The 14,677-nt window shown below is 31.8% G+C and overlaps 1 protein-coding gene across 1 annotated transcript; it reads right to left on the bottom strand.

Moving 5' to 3' along the window:
* Window positions 1–9,275: 9,275 nt before the first annotated feature.
* Window positions 9,276–9,898, bottom strand: LOC108464903 (dirigent protein 4-like). Its single transcript, XM_017765187.2, has one exon. It carries the CDS (start codon window positions 9,837–9,839, stop codon window positions 9,315–9,317), a length of 525 nt encoding a protein of 174 aa, XP_017620676.2. The 5' UTR covers window positions 9,840–9,898; the 3' UTR covers window positions 9,276–9,314.
* Window positions 9,899–14,677: the final 4,779 nt, after the last annotated feature.

Here is a 14,677-nt window from a genome sequence, read left to right as displayed (position 1 = left end):
ATAATTTCAATCGACAGATGCAGATGTAATTGCATTAAAGCCTTTCAATCTTTATGCTTATTCTTTTCTTTTATTAATGTCGAAGGCATCTTATTTAACCCTAGCAAGGCCTCCTCCAAATCTATCTACACAAGAATTATCTGCATCTTTATCTGTCACAACGTGAATTTGATATTGCGATCCAACAGCAGTATATCATACTTTATTATTGCCATTATCGTGATCGAGATCAGCAACCCAAAAAGCTCTGATACCAGTTTGTTAAAGTTGAACATCGATAATGACAATATAGAAATATTGCAAAGTAATAAAAAAATAAAATAAAATATATAGATTTTACGTGAAAACCCTTTTGGGAAATAGCCATGGAAAGAGGAGAAGAAAATTCACTAACGTTTAAAATCAAATGATACAAAAGGAGTTTTGACTACATCTATTTAAAGGTTGAAAAAATATTATTGTAATCAGTGTTAAATAAAAGAAGAGCAGTTCTATATTGATTCTACTTCTGCAATCAATGTCAAATAGAAAAAAAAAGTAGTTCTATATGGATTCTACTTGTGCAGCTTGGTCCTTAAGCTCACCACAGATCCCCTATTTTTACCACTATATTATTTATTTAACAGGAATTTTGATCACACAACTCTAACATATTCTAAAACACCTTACGAATAAACTATGGACCTATCTGATAAACCATAATATATACATATTTTTACCCCATCTTGGCATATTTATGGATAATTTTTCATGGTTTCATTGAATTTGATGCTCTTAATCCTTTAAATTCATGTTTTATACTTAGGTGAGCATAGGAAGGCAAAAAGAGCAAGAAATGGGCCAAAAAGGACAAAATGGGCCTAATTCAGTGTTTCACACGGCCTAAGCATTTCCACACGGGTAAACCACAGGCCCGTGTGAGGCACACGCCCGTGTGTCATGGTCATGTCGACATGAAGCCAAGTCAGAATTGCACATGGCCTAAGCATCTTCACACGGGCGTGGCACACGGCCGTGTCCCTGTCGAGCCTATGTTTAATTCTACTCGAAAAAGGCTAATTTTGGGCTAAGGGGCACGGAGAGTAGAAGACAGGAAATACTGAAGGATAGCCGTCGAAATCAACTCAGAAGGAGGATCTACATCAGGACTGAAGATTTCCATCCAATTTCCTAGAAGTTCTTTGGGTTTCTTTATGTTTTGTTGTTTTCCATTTTTTGTGATGTTCCCCATTATTATAAACTAAACTCCCTAAATACCTAAGGGAGAGAAAACCTAAGATGGATCTTATTACTATTTGAATTATATGATAAATACTTTTTCTTATTCTTAATTGTGAGTTTAACCCTTGCTTTAATATTTCAGGATATTAATTCAGGTTTTTGATGTGCTTATTCAGTGGAGGAAAAGTCTCTGTTTAAGAGTAGATCATTCATAATTAAGCGGAGTTGCATGCAATCCTAGAGATAGGACGACATAAATATGCCGAATTAGAGTCAAATCTAATAAGGGAATCCATAGATAGAGTTAATGCGACAACAGGGGTTTTAATTAGAAAAAGATTTCGATTAATCAACCTAGAGTCAGTTGTTTTTAGTCTCGAGAGAGATATTAACATAAATTAGGGATTTCTACGAATTAAGTCAAGTGAATAATCGTCTAGTTCAGAGGTAATAAGTGAAGTCTAGGTGTATCCTTCCTTGTGTATTGTCCTCTCCATCGGTTTTCTAAAAAGTATTTTTCAACTTTAATCTCTATCGTAATCTTAGTTAATTAGATAATTAGTTTTAGTTTAAAAACATTCTTTAGTTCTTAGGCTAGATAATAAAAAGATAGCAATTACTAATACTTTTAGTCATCGTGGATACGTTATCTCCAGTCTTACCATTACTATTATTTCCGGTCTCACCATAACTATACTACTGTTCTATATGTACGCTTACCTTAGTCAAATTTTTAGTTAGTTTCACGACCATCACTATAGTCAAATTTTTAGTTAGTTTCACAACCATCACTATCCACCAACTGAATGATAACATTTTTTTCTTTCAAGGGACCTGAGTGAGTTATATATAGATAAAGTCATAATATTAATGGATGTTTTTAAGTTACACAACATTTTTATGCCTACGTTACATATTTTGCAAAACAAATTACAAACATACCTTGATATTTACATTTTCATGAATCTTTTTTTGGAGAGCCACAAATACATTTCCCATATGTCCACTCTTTCATTCCCATTCAATTTGTGTTGGAAATTCACCGTAGACAATAGAGGAGAAGAAAGCACTATATAAGGGGTTAGAGAGTAGAAACGGGAGATGTTGGAAGGAGATATGACGGGAGATGTTGGAAGGAGATATGTAGTTTGATAGTTTAAAGATATTATATGTCTTATTGTGGAGTTTAGAGATATTGCCATGTATCCTCTTGTGATTAGTGGATAATTATTCAACATATTTCTTTTCGGCTACACGATCTGATGTGATTGGGTTACAAGATATGATGATAATGAATGTTAGTAGTCTTGTCAAGGTGGTTGTGCTTGGCCTAGCCTTTGTCTAGGCGAGGCATATGTGTAGATACTCTAGTAACTAATTTCTAATTTATGATGAGTTGATTAGAAACTATGGTTAATGTGCAAAAGTTTTATATTAGGGTTATAGTCCCCAAATTACACCGTATTTTTTCTAATATCCCATCTTTAAAAAAGAGAAAGACGCCTTCTCTAAATTATTTGTGTTAATTTGGAAGATCAAAACCACAAGACAAGAAGATTTCAAGATATCAATGGATTCAGGTATGCTTTCGCATTTACTCTTATTCTTGATTTATTCTTGATAATTTGACATGACAAATCTTGATTTGTGATTTGTTAAATTTTATATCAGATCTTATTTTACTGTTATAACTTAACAAACAAAATAAAATGCCTTCTATAGCAATAATCATTTTGTCTTTCACTTCTAATTTTGCTTATCTTGGTTGATTATATATGTAAAGAAAAATTTATTAAAGAAGCCCACTTCGCGATGGAAACAATAGATCAAATTTATGTAAAATGTCATCTCTGTCACCCTTTCGATGTTACTTTTAGCTAACTAAAAACAAGAAAAATGAAGAAAAAAAGGTAAAACAATGTGTAGCTAAGCTTAAATAGAAAGATGACCTCGTTATAAAGTTGAGATCAAGTAGCCATTTCAAACTTAGGCTCTCTTTGGATGCAAAAGGAGGGCTCGTTCACAGCTTTCATGTACTATAGTCTCCTTTATTCCTATTCACTGACATAAAAAATGCTTTTGGGCTATATTCTCTTTTAATTTTAGAGAATTTTTTAGATTTTTTTAACATTTTACTTTAATTTATTACTTTTATATATTTTCTTATTTTAAATTAATTATGTTGAAATTTTGGTTTACTTAGTTTATTTTAATTTTTACTAGTGTGAATCTCGTGTTCCACATCGGGCATTTTCTAGAACTTGTAAGTATTTTAGAAGATTAGAAGAAAATATAGCACAGAAAAGTGTCTAGAATGCATTGATGTCTCTTTTTTCAATAAAAAATTTGGAATTAAGATTCAAGTGGTGTCAATAAAATAATGAATTGACAATATATATCTAAGAATGAAGACCTATATGAACAAATTCTCAATTTATTCTGGGCAATCAATTTACTAGAGAAACCTCTTAATATCATAAAAGAAAAATGGCTCTGAATATACTGATATATGTTCTTCATGTAATCTCGAGAGTCATTTTTGGAGGCACCTTTTTTGGAGAGTACATGTGCTTTAAGCAAAACGGATTTGAATCATTTCAGACTTTCATCCGAATCATCTTCTCTGCTATCCTCGTACCTCAAATTGTGCCGAGTGTGAAATCAAGCAATGCAAACCAAACATAGAATAAGAAATAATTTTATTACTTTCAATAAGAAAGTAATTCTCTCTCATAAAATAGAATTTATTTTTAAGAAATAAATTTTCACTACTTTATGTCAGAATAACAATATATGAAATTCAAGTCATCTATGATCCACGTTTTCAACGATATTAAGCTGAAATTAACATTTACCCTTTTTACATAGTCCATTGAAAAATTAAATCAACTAAAATTAATATTTTCAGTTATTTAACTTTTAAGCACATTTGATAACCTTTAAATATTTTACCTTTAAAATTTTTAAAATTATTATTTATCAAATAATCTAATTAAATTATGTATTTAATTTTAAGTAATATACTCAACAGATTTTATAACTTAAATTAAATACTTAAATTTTCACTATTTAAGTTTTCAACATTTAAAATTTCAATTTATCAAATAATACCTTAGTATTCTATTCCTAAACAAACTCAAAAACATAAAGTTGAATAATTATCTAAATAAAAGATATGAGATAAAACTTAATTAATCTTGATTAAACTCTTAATAACATATCTTTACAAATAATATTTAAATAAAATAAATATTAAAATAAAATCATCCTAAAATCTAAAATGCCTTGTACGTCAAATTACTACTCTCATGCTCAAATCTTTAATGTAACTCCATATTTTTACTTGTTCTCCATATTTTATACTTACACTGCACCTATATAAAAATTTAGATTATAAATACCAAAATTAGTAACATCGTGCTCAAAAATTCATTAAAATAAAACATATAAAATGTCAATTTCGACAATATCATTTAACTTGGACAGTAATAAACAAATGTCAAAGTTTCAAATATTCTAGGAATTTTTAATTTTGTCAGTTTAATTTTGATTTTGATTTTATGCATAATTAAGTAAAACACGGGTTATTCTAATATTAATGTCCATAGGTATCATTTAAGTATACTTATTATATATTGGTATATGCATAAAATTAGATGTCATCTGATTAATATAAATTTGAAATAATGAAGAGTAGCCACAACCTTGTTAATTACTTTTAAAGTATATAATCAACATGGATGGCCCTTCTAACAACTTTGGCCCTTGGAGGCAAGCGATAGTTGTTAGGGTACACCGGGAGCTAAGGTTGTCTAGCCTCTTCCTAACGTAGCTTGACAACTTAGGTAAATTTGTCGTCTGGATACTCGAAGGCCACAGATATGGACCGTGGAGGCCTTCTAACGACTTTGGGTAACAATTGCGCTTGGGGATGGCCCTCTGAACAACTTTGGTTGGCCATCACGCTCAAGGAATGGCCTTGGATGAAAGCCATCGTTTTCAAGGTACACCCGGAGCAAGGTGCATGTAGCCTCTTCCCTGTGTAGCTTGACAACAGACTAAAACAAATTTTGCTCTTTCGGCAACTTGGAGGCCTTCTAAAAACTTTTGGCGATTGAGCGAGAGTTGTATTGGGATTATATCAAAACGCTCCCTAGTTTCTTCGTGGACACACAATCCGTCATTTTTAAGAAAAAAAAAATGAATTTGCCTCTATTTTTATTACAACATTTTATGGGTAAAAAATTAATATTTTTCATTATTTAACCACACAATAAAATATGCAGTGATTTTAATTAGTTAAATGAGTGTCTTAGATGAAGAAGTAAATTTATTAAAATGGTTAAATATAAAATTGGTACTTGAATTTATCCACTTCTCTCAGACTAATACTTATGATTTTTTTTTCTGTCAATTAAATCGATACCTGAGTCTAACGCCGTTAAGTTTAAGACGGATGGCATAAATAACATCATGGTGATGTCATAATTTAAAATTTTAAAAAAAAACTTTTTTTTCTTTTGACTTTTCTCCCCCTTCTGTTGAGAGGTTCCTTTATCTTCCCTTCTTCCTTATTCCTCCCTCAACTCAAGTTGCTGCCTCCGTCGTTGCTAGTGGTTGGCCTCCTTTTCAGCCTGAAAATGGCACTGGAATGACAGTCAACGATTTTTTGGCTTCTCCAACTTCTTCTCTTTCATTTCTCTTTTTCTCATATTTTCAAATTTAAAGAACTTTTAGTTTTTTTAATCAAAAGCTTCTTTGTTTCTTCTTCATGTTTATTCTTTATTTGTTCTTTCTGTTTAATCAAAACCCTTTCCAATATATGTTTGGAAAAGGGGGCATTTTGGGTTTATAGAGAACGAGGATAGGTTTTGTTTTGTGCAAACATGGAACTTGTTTCAAAAAGGGTTTTGAGGGTTTAAATTGAATTGTTGAGTGGGGGCAAAGTTTGGGTTTGAAGGTTGTTGCAGGGTGCTGTAATGGAAGCAAATGGGTGAATTTGGGGGTTTGAGGGTATAATGGGGAGAGAAAAGAGAGGTGAAGATTGGGCATTAATGTTTGTGAAAACAAATCAGAGCAAATGAAAAAGTGGAGGGAAAAGTTGACTAGTTGAAATTTCTCCCCAAAATAACTCTTTTGTCCTCCAAATGTATTTGTCATATAAGAAAAATTGAAGAAAGACAAAATTATTTCCAAAAAGGAATCGAAACATAACAGTAGTTCAAAATATCTTGAACTTTGTTCACCATTTTTCGTACAGATACTCAAAACTTCAACAAAATAAAAAGAAATCTTCACAATTAGTTATTAGAACCAACAAAAAACTTCCCTCCAATCTCTTCAAGTGTATCTGCAAAAAATAAAAATAAAAAATCTGGGTTTTTTTTCTCGAGAAACTAATAACAAAAATAGAAGAGAAGAGTTTTAAGTTTGAAGAAGGAAAAGACTGGTGGAAAAAAATTGTTGATTGTCACTGTGCCAAACAAGAAGAAACTTGGATTGAGGGAAGTAGAAGAAGAAAGAAAGGGGAAAAAAAGGAACATAAAAAAAGGGGGATAAAAGTAAAAAAAATATTTTTTAAATTATGTCATCATCATGATGTTATTTATGTCACATGTTATAATTTTATTCTATCACATGTCCTAAATTTAACAGTATTATATCCAGGTACCAATTTAGTTAACCGGAAAAATTCGAGCACCAATCTAGGACAAAAAAAAACGTAAGTACTAATTTGGGAGAAATGAATAAGTTTAGGTATCAATTTTATATTTAACCCTTATTAAAATACTATAATTTCTGATTACTTTTTTATGCTTGTTTCTATATTCAAAATGTACCATTTTATTTTGGGAAACCATTTTAATCTATTTTAATTAGTCTATAGTTAGCATTTAATCTCTCTCTCATAACAATAAAATATGTAATTAGAGCTTAATATAGTTTATTCGACTACACCTAGGCTCCTTTTTTATAGGTGATGAGATTGTCTCCCATTACATTAAAAACAGCGGTAGCAATAAAATTAATTAGTCACAATTCATGCACTAAAACGCCTCTAATATATACAAATTAAAATTTAAAAGTTAATTATAGTTTTCAATTGTATAAATTACAGCGTTTGAGACTTGGTCGCCACCATATGTCTGGCGATTGTTCGAGAAACAGTGACATATATAATATTTTACCGGCTGCAATGTTGAAATTCGCTGGCTGATGTGAGTGAATTAACGGTGTTTTCTGGGTAAACACCACTATATCATGCGCATATGATGGCGTTTTTTTTTTTTTTTTCAAACACCACTACATGAGCACCGATACGACACTTTTCTCTATAAACGCCGCAAGGGATTGCCGCTAAACATCATTTTAGCTGCAGTGTGGTGAGATGCAACATGATATGATCGTGGCTTTCATCAGGTCAACTAGACGAGTTCCTATATAGGCAACTTTGCTCCTTTCTATAATCCGATGTGAGTGAGCTTTGTTCAACAGCGTGATCTTAGAGGGTAGGTGGGTTTTACTTGTTGCAAGGGTGGGGTGACTATGTCTAACAATTATAAAATTGTATAAGAAGAACGCATAATACATCAAATAAATAATCTTATTCATAATACATAAAATTATTTAAAATAATATAAATGTCAATTGCTAAACAATATCTTCAAAACAAGAAAAATATTTTACACTAAAATAGTATAGTCAAATTTCAACAAATTTTATATGAAAGAAATTGTAATAAGCTGAACATTTCAACAAATTTGGTCTGTGCATGGTTGGAAATTAGGAAGTCAAATTTAACTTTTGCTGTGATTTAAATTTTGAAAAATTTAACCAAAGGCTTAGTTTAATTTGAAATTTCAATTTAATCTCAAATATTTAATTGAGACTTGAATTAAGTTCGAAAGGTTGATTTATAATATAATGTTAAATTTAGCCCTCGACGTTTAACTTTTCTCACTAGAGCTCTTTTTCTTGAGCTAAATTATGTCACTAACCTTTTAAAAAGTATTAAATTATTTTTTTTAACGAAAATGTTGACTAAAACATTAAATTTTTTAATAATGTTGGTGTGAGAATCCATGTATGACATGGGCATTTGTTTGTTTAATATGCCAAGTCAACTAATAATTTTATTGTTATAAAATATTCAAAAAAATAAAAATAAAAGTAAAAAAATTCAGAAAATTTCATAAAATTAGCATGAAAGACATGTGAATTACTATGTGGGCTATCATGTTAAAAATTTTAATGTTTTAGTTTAATATTTGCATTAAAAACATAATAATTTAACTATTTTTAAAAGGTTGATGGTCAAATTTAATTTTTACAAAAGGTTTGAGAGTTAAATTTAGCGAAAAGAAAAGAATAACAGCATAATTAAAAAAAATAGATCTGTTAGAGGCCTAAGTATGGCCTAATCTGGATTTATCGACTTGGACAAAATTTGGTATCAATAAAAATAATAAAACTTTTCTCTCCGGCTTTGATCAAACTTTGGTTATCTGGATCATATTTTTGGGAATTGAAGTCTCAAGATTATTTCATCCCAACACAAGAATATATTTGTTATGATATATGGAGCAAAGTAAACATGTCAAGGGCCAAAGAATCAAACACACCAATGCCCATATTAGGTTCTTTTGAGTTTCATGATTGCTTTGTTGCAGTCAACGCCAAATAGTTGCATAAACCAACCTCTATTAGATATGAAGATAAATACTGAGTAGATACATTTATTGGTGTCCTTTTGTAGCTAAGAAACTAATATTTATTTCTAATATGTATAATGATAAAGTACAATATTGATCAAGTATGAGAATTTTAATTTTTAATAATATAATCCTATGTATTTCTCATACATTTATTTTAGTCAAGTGGAGCAGAATCATATTTATTGGTGTCCTTTTGTAGCTAAGAAACTAATATTTATTTCTAATATGTATAATGATAAAGTACAATATTGATCAAGTATGAGAATTTTAATTTTAATAATATAATCCTATGTATTTCTCATACATTTATTTTAGTCAAGTGGAGCAGAATCATATGACTTTTCACAATCCAAGATGATTGTATCTGTAAATAACATGTTAGTAATGAACTACAGTAAAGTTATATTCAATAATGACATTGGTGGCATTTATAAGGATAGTGTTAAATAGTGCAGTCCCTGTTGCCATCGCGAATTGTCCTCTTCCTCCGACCACCGCAAGCCCAGGGTCTCCCCTTGAAAATACGCTAAGAGAGCTGCCGTTAAACTTACCGGTATTGAATCCAAATTCTATGTACTGCGTGTTCGATGCATTTGATCCGGGTAGGAGGGCAATACCCTGAACATTTCCAATCAGCTCTGAGTCAGGCTCAGGACCAGTCCTGAGGGGACAATTAACGGCAAGTAGGGTAGCAAATGGCACTGATGAATTATTGCTTGTGATGTTAGCTTGGGTTAGCACGACTGCTGTAGTGCCCGGTAATTCGTGCATATAGAAGTGAAGATTGGTGACCACAACTGGCCTGGGTTGATATGGTAGGGTGTCCGAGTAGTATTGGCTCCGCACTGCTACTTGGCAGACGCAGATGATCAGAATCCAACTCAACACCGATAATCCTCTCATTGTCTCTGCTTTACTATAATTTCTGGGGCGAAATGTAGATGAAGCTAGTAGAATTGTTGCTTCATTTTCATTAACAAAACACAAACATTTATACTGAGAAATCCCGCAGACTTGGAAATAATTTATTGTCGAAAACATATTATGTAATACCTGGTTGATTTCTCCCTAGTAATATTAAAAAACAAAACAAATCTTGACCACGAAACAGCAACTTGGTCTAATTAGCTGCTTGATTTTTAAATAGGAATACCTTTTTTATACATATAAATACGAATACTTGAATAAATAAGAACGTCTCCACTTAATAATTAGAATGGTGAAGGTTGTAAACACCATTCTATCTATAACTAAACTGATTGGAAGCTTCCTCCCCCTGCGTTTTTATTTTTGTGTGAATATTGTCCATTCACTTTAATTTATTTGATATCATATATTATATGTGATTGATGTGTTGATTTTATAAATTATTCTATCTTCTACTAAGAAAAATCTTTTTGATCTGAAGTCTTTTTTTTTCCCTTTAAATCTCCTCACTAAATTAACATCCAATTAATAAACTTATTAGAAACGAGAACAAAACAACAACAAATAAATACATGATGATTAGGCAAGATGTGAAGAATGAAATTGAGTGGCATTAGACAATGCCCATTATAGGTTGTCACTAAGTTAGTTGATTATTTGTCTTATTTGAGTTTGCAATTTAATAAAGAAAATCTTAGGACATATTAATGTGTTATTATATTGAAGATATTATGGTCCATCTACGGAAACCAAAATTTGAACTTTAAATATTGGACTGGATTCGACTGAATCTATCCAACCCTTGGAATGTGGAGATCAAATCAAGATTGTGTTGTTGAATTGGAAAAGCATATCTTTAATTGATTGTGCTTTGAATATTGATGTTGTAATAGCTATTTTGAATGAGTTATTTTGTATTCACTTAGACTTTATGTTTGTAGTTGAGATTGATAATTATACTTGAGGCTTGTCTAGGTTATGTATGAGAACTTATTGAGAGCAATTGAATCTGTTCATTGAGGAACTATTTTGTGATAGTGCAAACAATATTGTAAACATTGTTGAGTGTTTATTGCCCAAGTTCTCAAGGGCAAGATTTGGAGGTGAGTATTGTAGTATTTATGTTCAAAGGTAAGTTCTCTATACTTGGGGAGTGATAAACTGTAAACCACTTGATGTATTGTGATTAAAGATAACGGGATTACTCACTAAGCTAGGCTCCACAGACATAGGGAAACCGAACTACGTAAATAAATCCTTGGTGTTTTTGGTTTTTGTTTGAACATTTTTTCGCAGTGTCAAGCCATAGTGGCCACTAAAGTCAAGAAGTTCCCTTACAAGTTTTCATATTAAGAAAACAACAATTGTAGGTAGCAATAATTGGTATTAAAGTAGACATTTAACGTATCTAGTGGTGGATCCTGCTGTTGTTGTTTGCTGACTGGAAACCTTCGAATGTACTATCGTCCAAAGTGTGAATGCTGCTACTAAAATTATGGAATTGAGGTGGTGTCCGCAAGTATCAAGTCAGGTTGTAATATAGTTTTACAAAAAAGTAGGTAAGTACTTCGAGGATTGTACCCAAGAGAGGCGAGTACTAAATTAAGATTAACCTAAACGTAAATAGAATTAATTAGTACTTTAAATAAATTATAGTACAACGAAATATAAATTAAAAAGGAATTATTTTTATAAAGGCAAGAATAAATCATGCATAAATTAGTGTAACAGAAAACTAATCTATAAACTCAACCAAATCTAAGCATGGGTAATTACCTCGCTTCAGTGGTCATAACTAATTCCTATGTTGGATTTCTACTCAATCAACTAGTTGTTACCCTAGCAGGATCTCTCGATCTTCCACTAAACTAACGAATCGGCAAGAGCTACTTATCTCTCGACCGCACAGTCCAGACTGGTTTGGGGTAAGGGGTTCATGGATAGGCATTACCAATTTTGGGTTAATTCCCACCTAAATGACTTCCTAGGGTTGTCAGGCCTAGGGTTTAAGTTTTTTCCTATCCTAAACAGCTAATCTGCTAAGAAACCCTACATAGAAATTAATTAATTACACTTTTACTCACTAATCTCCCATAAGAGGATTAGTTACTTATGGATTTCACAAACAATATAAACTTGATAAATAAAGTGAACATGAATAATGAATCAAGAATAAAAGGTTTAAGAAGAATCCTGATTTATTAAAAAATTAAAGCGCATAAATCTACAAAATGTTTGATTGAATCCACAAATCAGATTCTTTGAATATCACGAGCAGAAACAATAAAAATAAATACTAAGGCTAAAAAGAACTAAAAACTGAAACTAGATTAAAAAGAAAATTTTAAGTTAAAAAAAAAGTCCCCTCTCAAGTGTTTAATGAGTCTATTTATAATGTTAGGGTTGGTCGTCCTCCTTAGCCCTAGGTCGATTGATATTTCTTCGTTAATTTTCTTTGTATGGACAAAACGCCCTTAACTCATTAATGCTTTCATGTACATGATCAATGTCGCAACATCCTCTTGCTGTGTCTCTACACAAATGGCAGCTTGCTTAGCTTTGGCTTTGCTCTAAAGGCATGTCACGACATCCACTAGCTATGTCACGACACCAAATGCAGTATGGTTTTTTTGGCATTCTATTTTAGAACTGGAGAAAACACATGTATGAAGTCTAGAACTAGAATCTAACTGTAACCTTTTGCAATCAGCCTTGCATTATACTTGGGTTTATTAACTTTTAGAGTCTCTTCTTTTTTCTTGAATACTCATTTATAATGAACAACCTTTTTACCCTTAGGAAGGTTTACTAGGTCCCATGTTCTATTCTTATGGACTGATTTCATCTCTTCTTGCATAAAAAAATCCACTTTCCTGAATCTTCATAGCTAACTGCCTAGGAATAAGTAGATGACTCTTGATTTATTTGCATAATTCATTAAACTCATCAAAACAGAATTCCAAGCCATTATTTGTGCGGAGCTGTTTTATCTATTTTGTTGCCTGCTTCTCGATCATAATTTTCTACTTCAGGAAGAATGCCTAAATTTTTCTAGAAAAATCATCAATGATCGTAAGCATATAATTAGCGTCTCCCCTCAAAGGCACTCCAAATGATCCTCAAATATCATAATTAATATAATCCAGCATTCTCTTCGTGTTATGGGTTCCTCTTGTGAATCAAACTCTCTTTTGCTTCCCTAAAATGAAATGCTCATAGAACTTCAATTTGTTAATGTTTTGTCCATCAAGAAGTCCTCTTTTGCTTAATTCTATTAAGTTGATCTCACTCATATGCCCTAGACACATATACCAAAGTATAGTAACACCATAATCTGACAAGGAAGAGGAAGTAACAGTTGCGCCACCAATAACAATTGAACTTTGCAAAACGTATAACTTGACAATCTTTCTCTGCCCTTTCATCACAACGAAGGAACCCTTGTTAATCTTCAGAACCCCACTTTCAGTTGTATACTTGTACCCTTTTAAATCAAAAGTACTCAACAAAATCAAATTTTTCTTCAATTATGGTACATGTCGTACGCCACTAAATGTTTTGATGACTCTATCGAACATCTTAATTTCAATCGTGCTAATACCTACGATTTTGCATGAAGTATTATTTTCCATCAAAACAACACCTTTAGACACTATTTTATAAGTTGTAAACCAATCTCGATTGGAACTCATATGAAAGGTGCAACAAGAATCAATGATCCACTACTCGATCACTTTAGAGTTGTCAGCAAAAGAAATTAGGACTTCACCATCACTGTAGTATTCTACAACATCAGCTTCATCAGATTGTTCTGGTTGTTTTCTTTTTCAATTCGTCATCTCCCTTTTGATTTTGTTCTGCAACTTATAGAACTCAAACTTAATGTGCCTTTATTCTTGCAAAAGTTACAAATTTTACCTCTGTTTGAATATCTCAATCTACCTTTAGATTTACTACTAAGATTTTGTTCCTGTGTCCTCCCAGGATTATCATCAGTATTTCATTCTTGTCTCCTACGAACAATGAGACTCTCTTACTAAAAGTCAAACCTAGCCACAAGATGTTTCATCTTGTCATACGAGGTTAAGGAAGCATAAACTTCATCAATTGTGAGAGATTCATGACTATACAAAATTGTATCTCTAAAGGTTGAATAAGACGGGGACAATGAACAAAGTAGAATTAACCCTAAATTTTCTTTATCATACTGAACTTCTGTGGCTTCTAGGTCCGAGAGAAATTTTTTAAACACAGTTAAGTGTTCGTGCATAGACGCACCTTCCTCCAAATGATGAGCATAAAGACGCTACTTCATATACAACTTGCTAGTTAGGGTTTTCAACATGCATAGTTGCTGCAATTTTACTCATAATACAATGTCGATCTTCTCCTTCATCATGTCCTGTAGAATTTCAATCGACAGATACAGATCTAATTGCATTAAAACCTTTCGATCTTTATGCTTATTCTCTTCCTTCATTAATGTCGAAGGTATCTTATCTAACCCTAGCAAGGCATCCTCCAAATCTATCTACACAAGAATTATCTGCATCTTTATCTGTCACAACGTGAATTTGGTATTGTGATCCAACAGCAGAATATCATACTTTATTATTGCCATTATCGTGATCGAGATAAGCAACCCAAAAAGCTGTGATACTAGTTTGTTAAAGCTGAACGTCTATAATGACAATATAGAAATATCGCAAAGCAATAAGAAAGAAAAATAAAATACACAGATTTTATGTGGAAACCCTTTTGGGAAAAATCATGGGAAGATGAGAAGAAAATTCACTAATGTTTAAATTCGAATG

This window comes from Gossypium arboreum, chromosome 5 (assembly GCF_025698485.1).
Source record: "Gossypium arboreum isolate Shixiya-1 chromosome 5, ASM2569848v2, whole genome shotgun sequence".
Classification (NCBI taxonomy): Eukaryota; Viridiplantae; Streptophyta; class Magnoliopsida; order Malvales; family Malvaceae; genus Gossypium; species Gossypium arboreum.
This window is presented reverse-complemented; position numbering and strand designations above follow the sequence as displayed.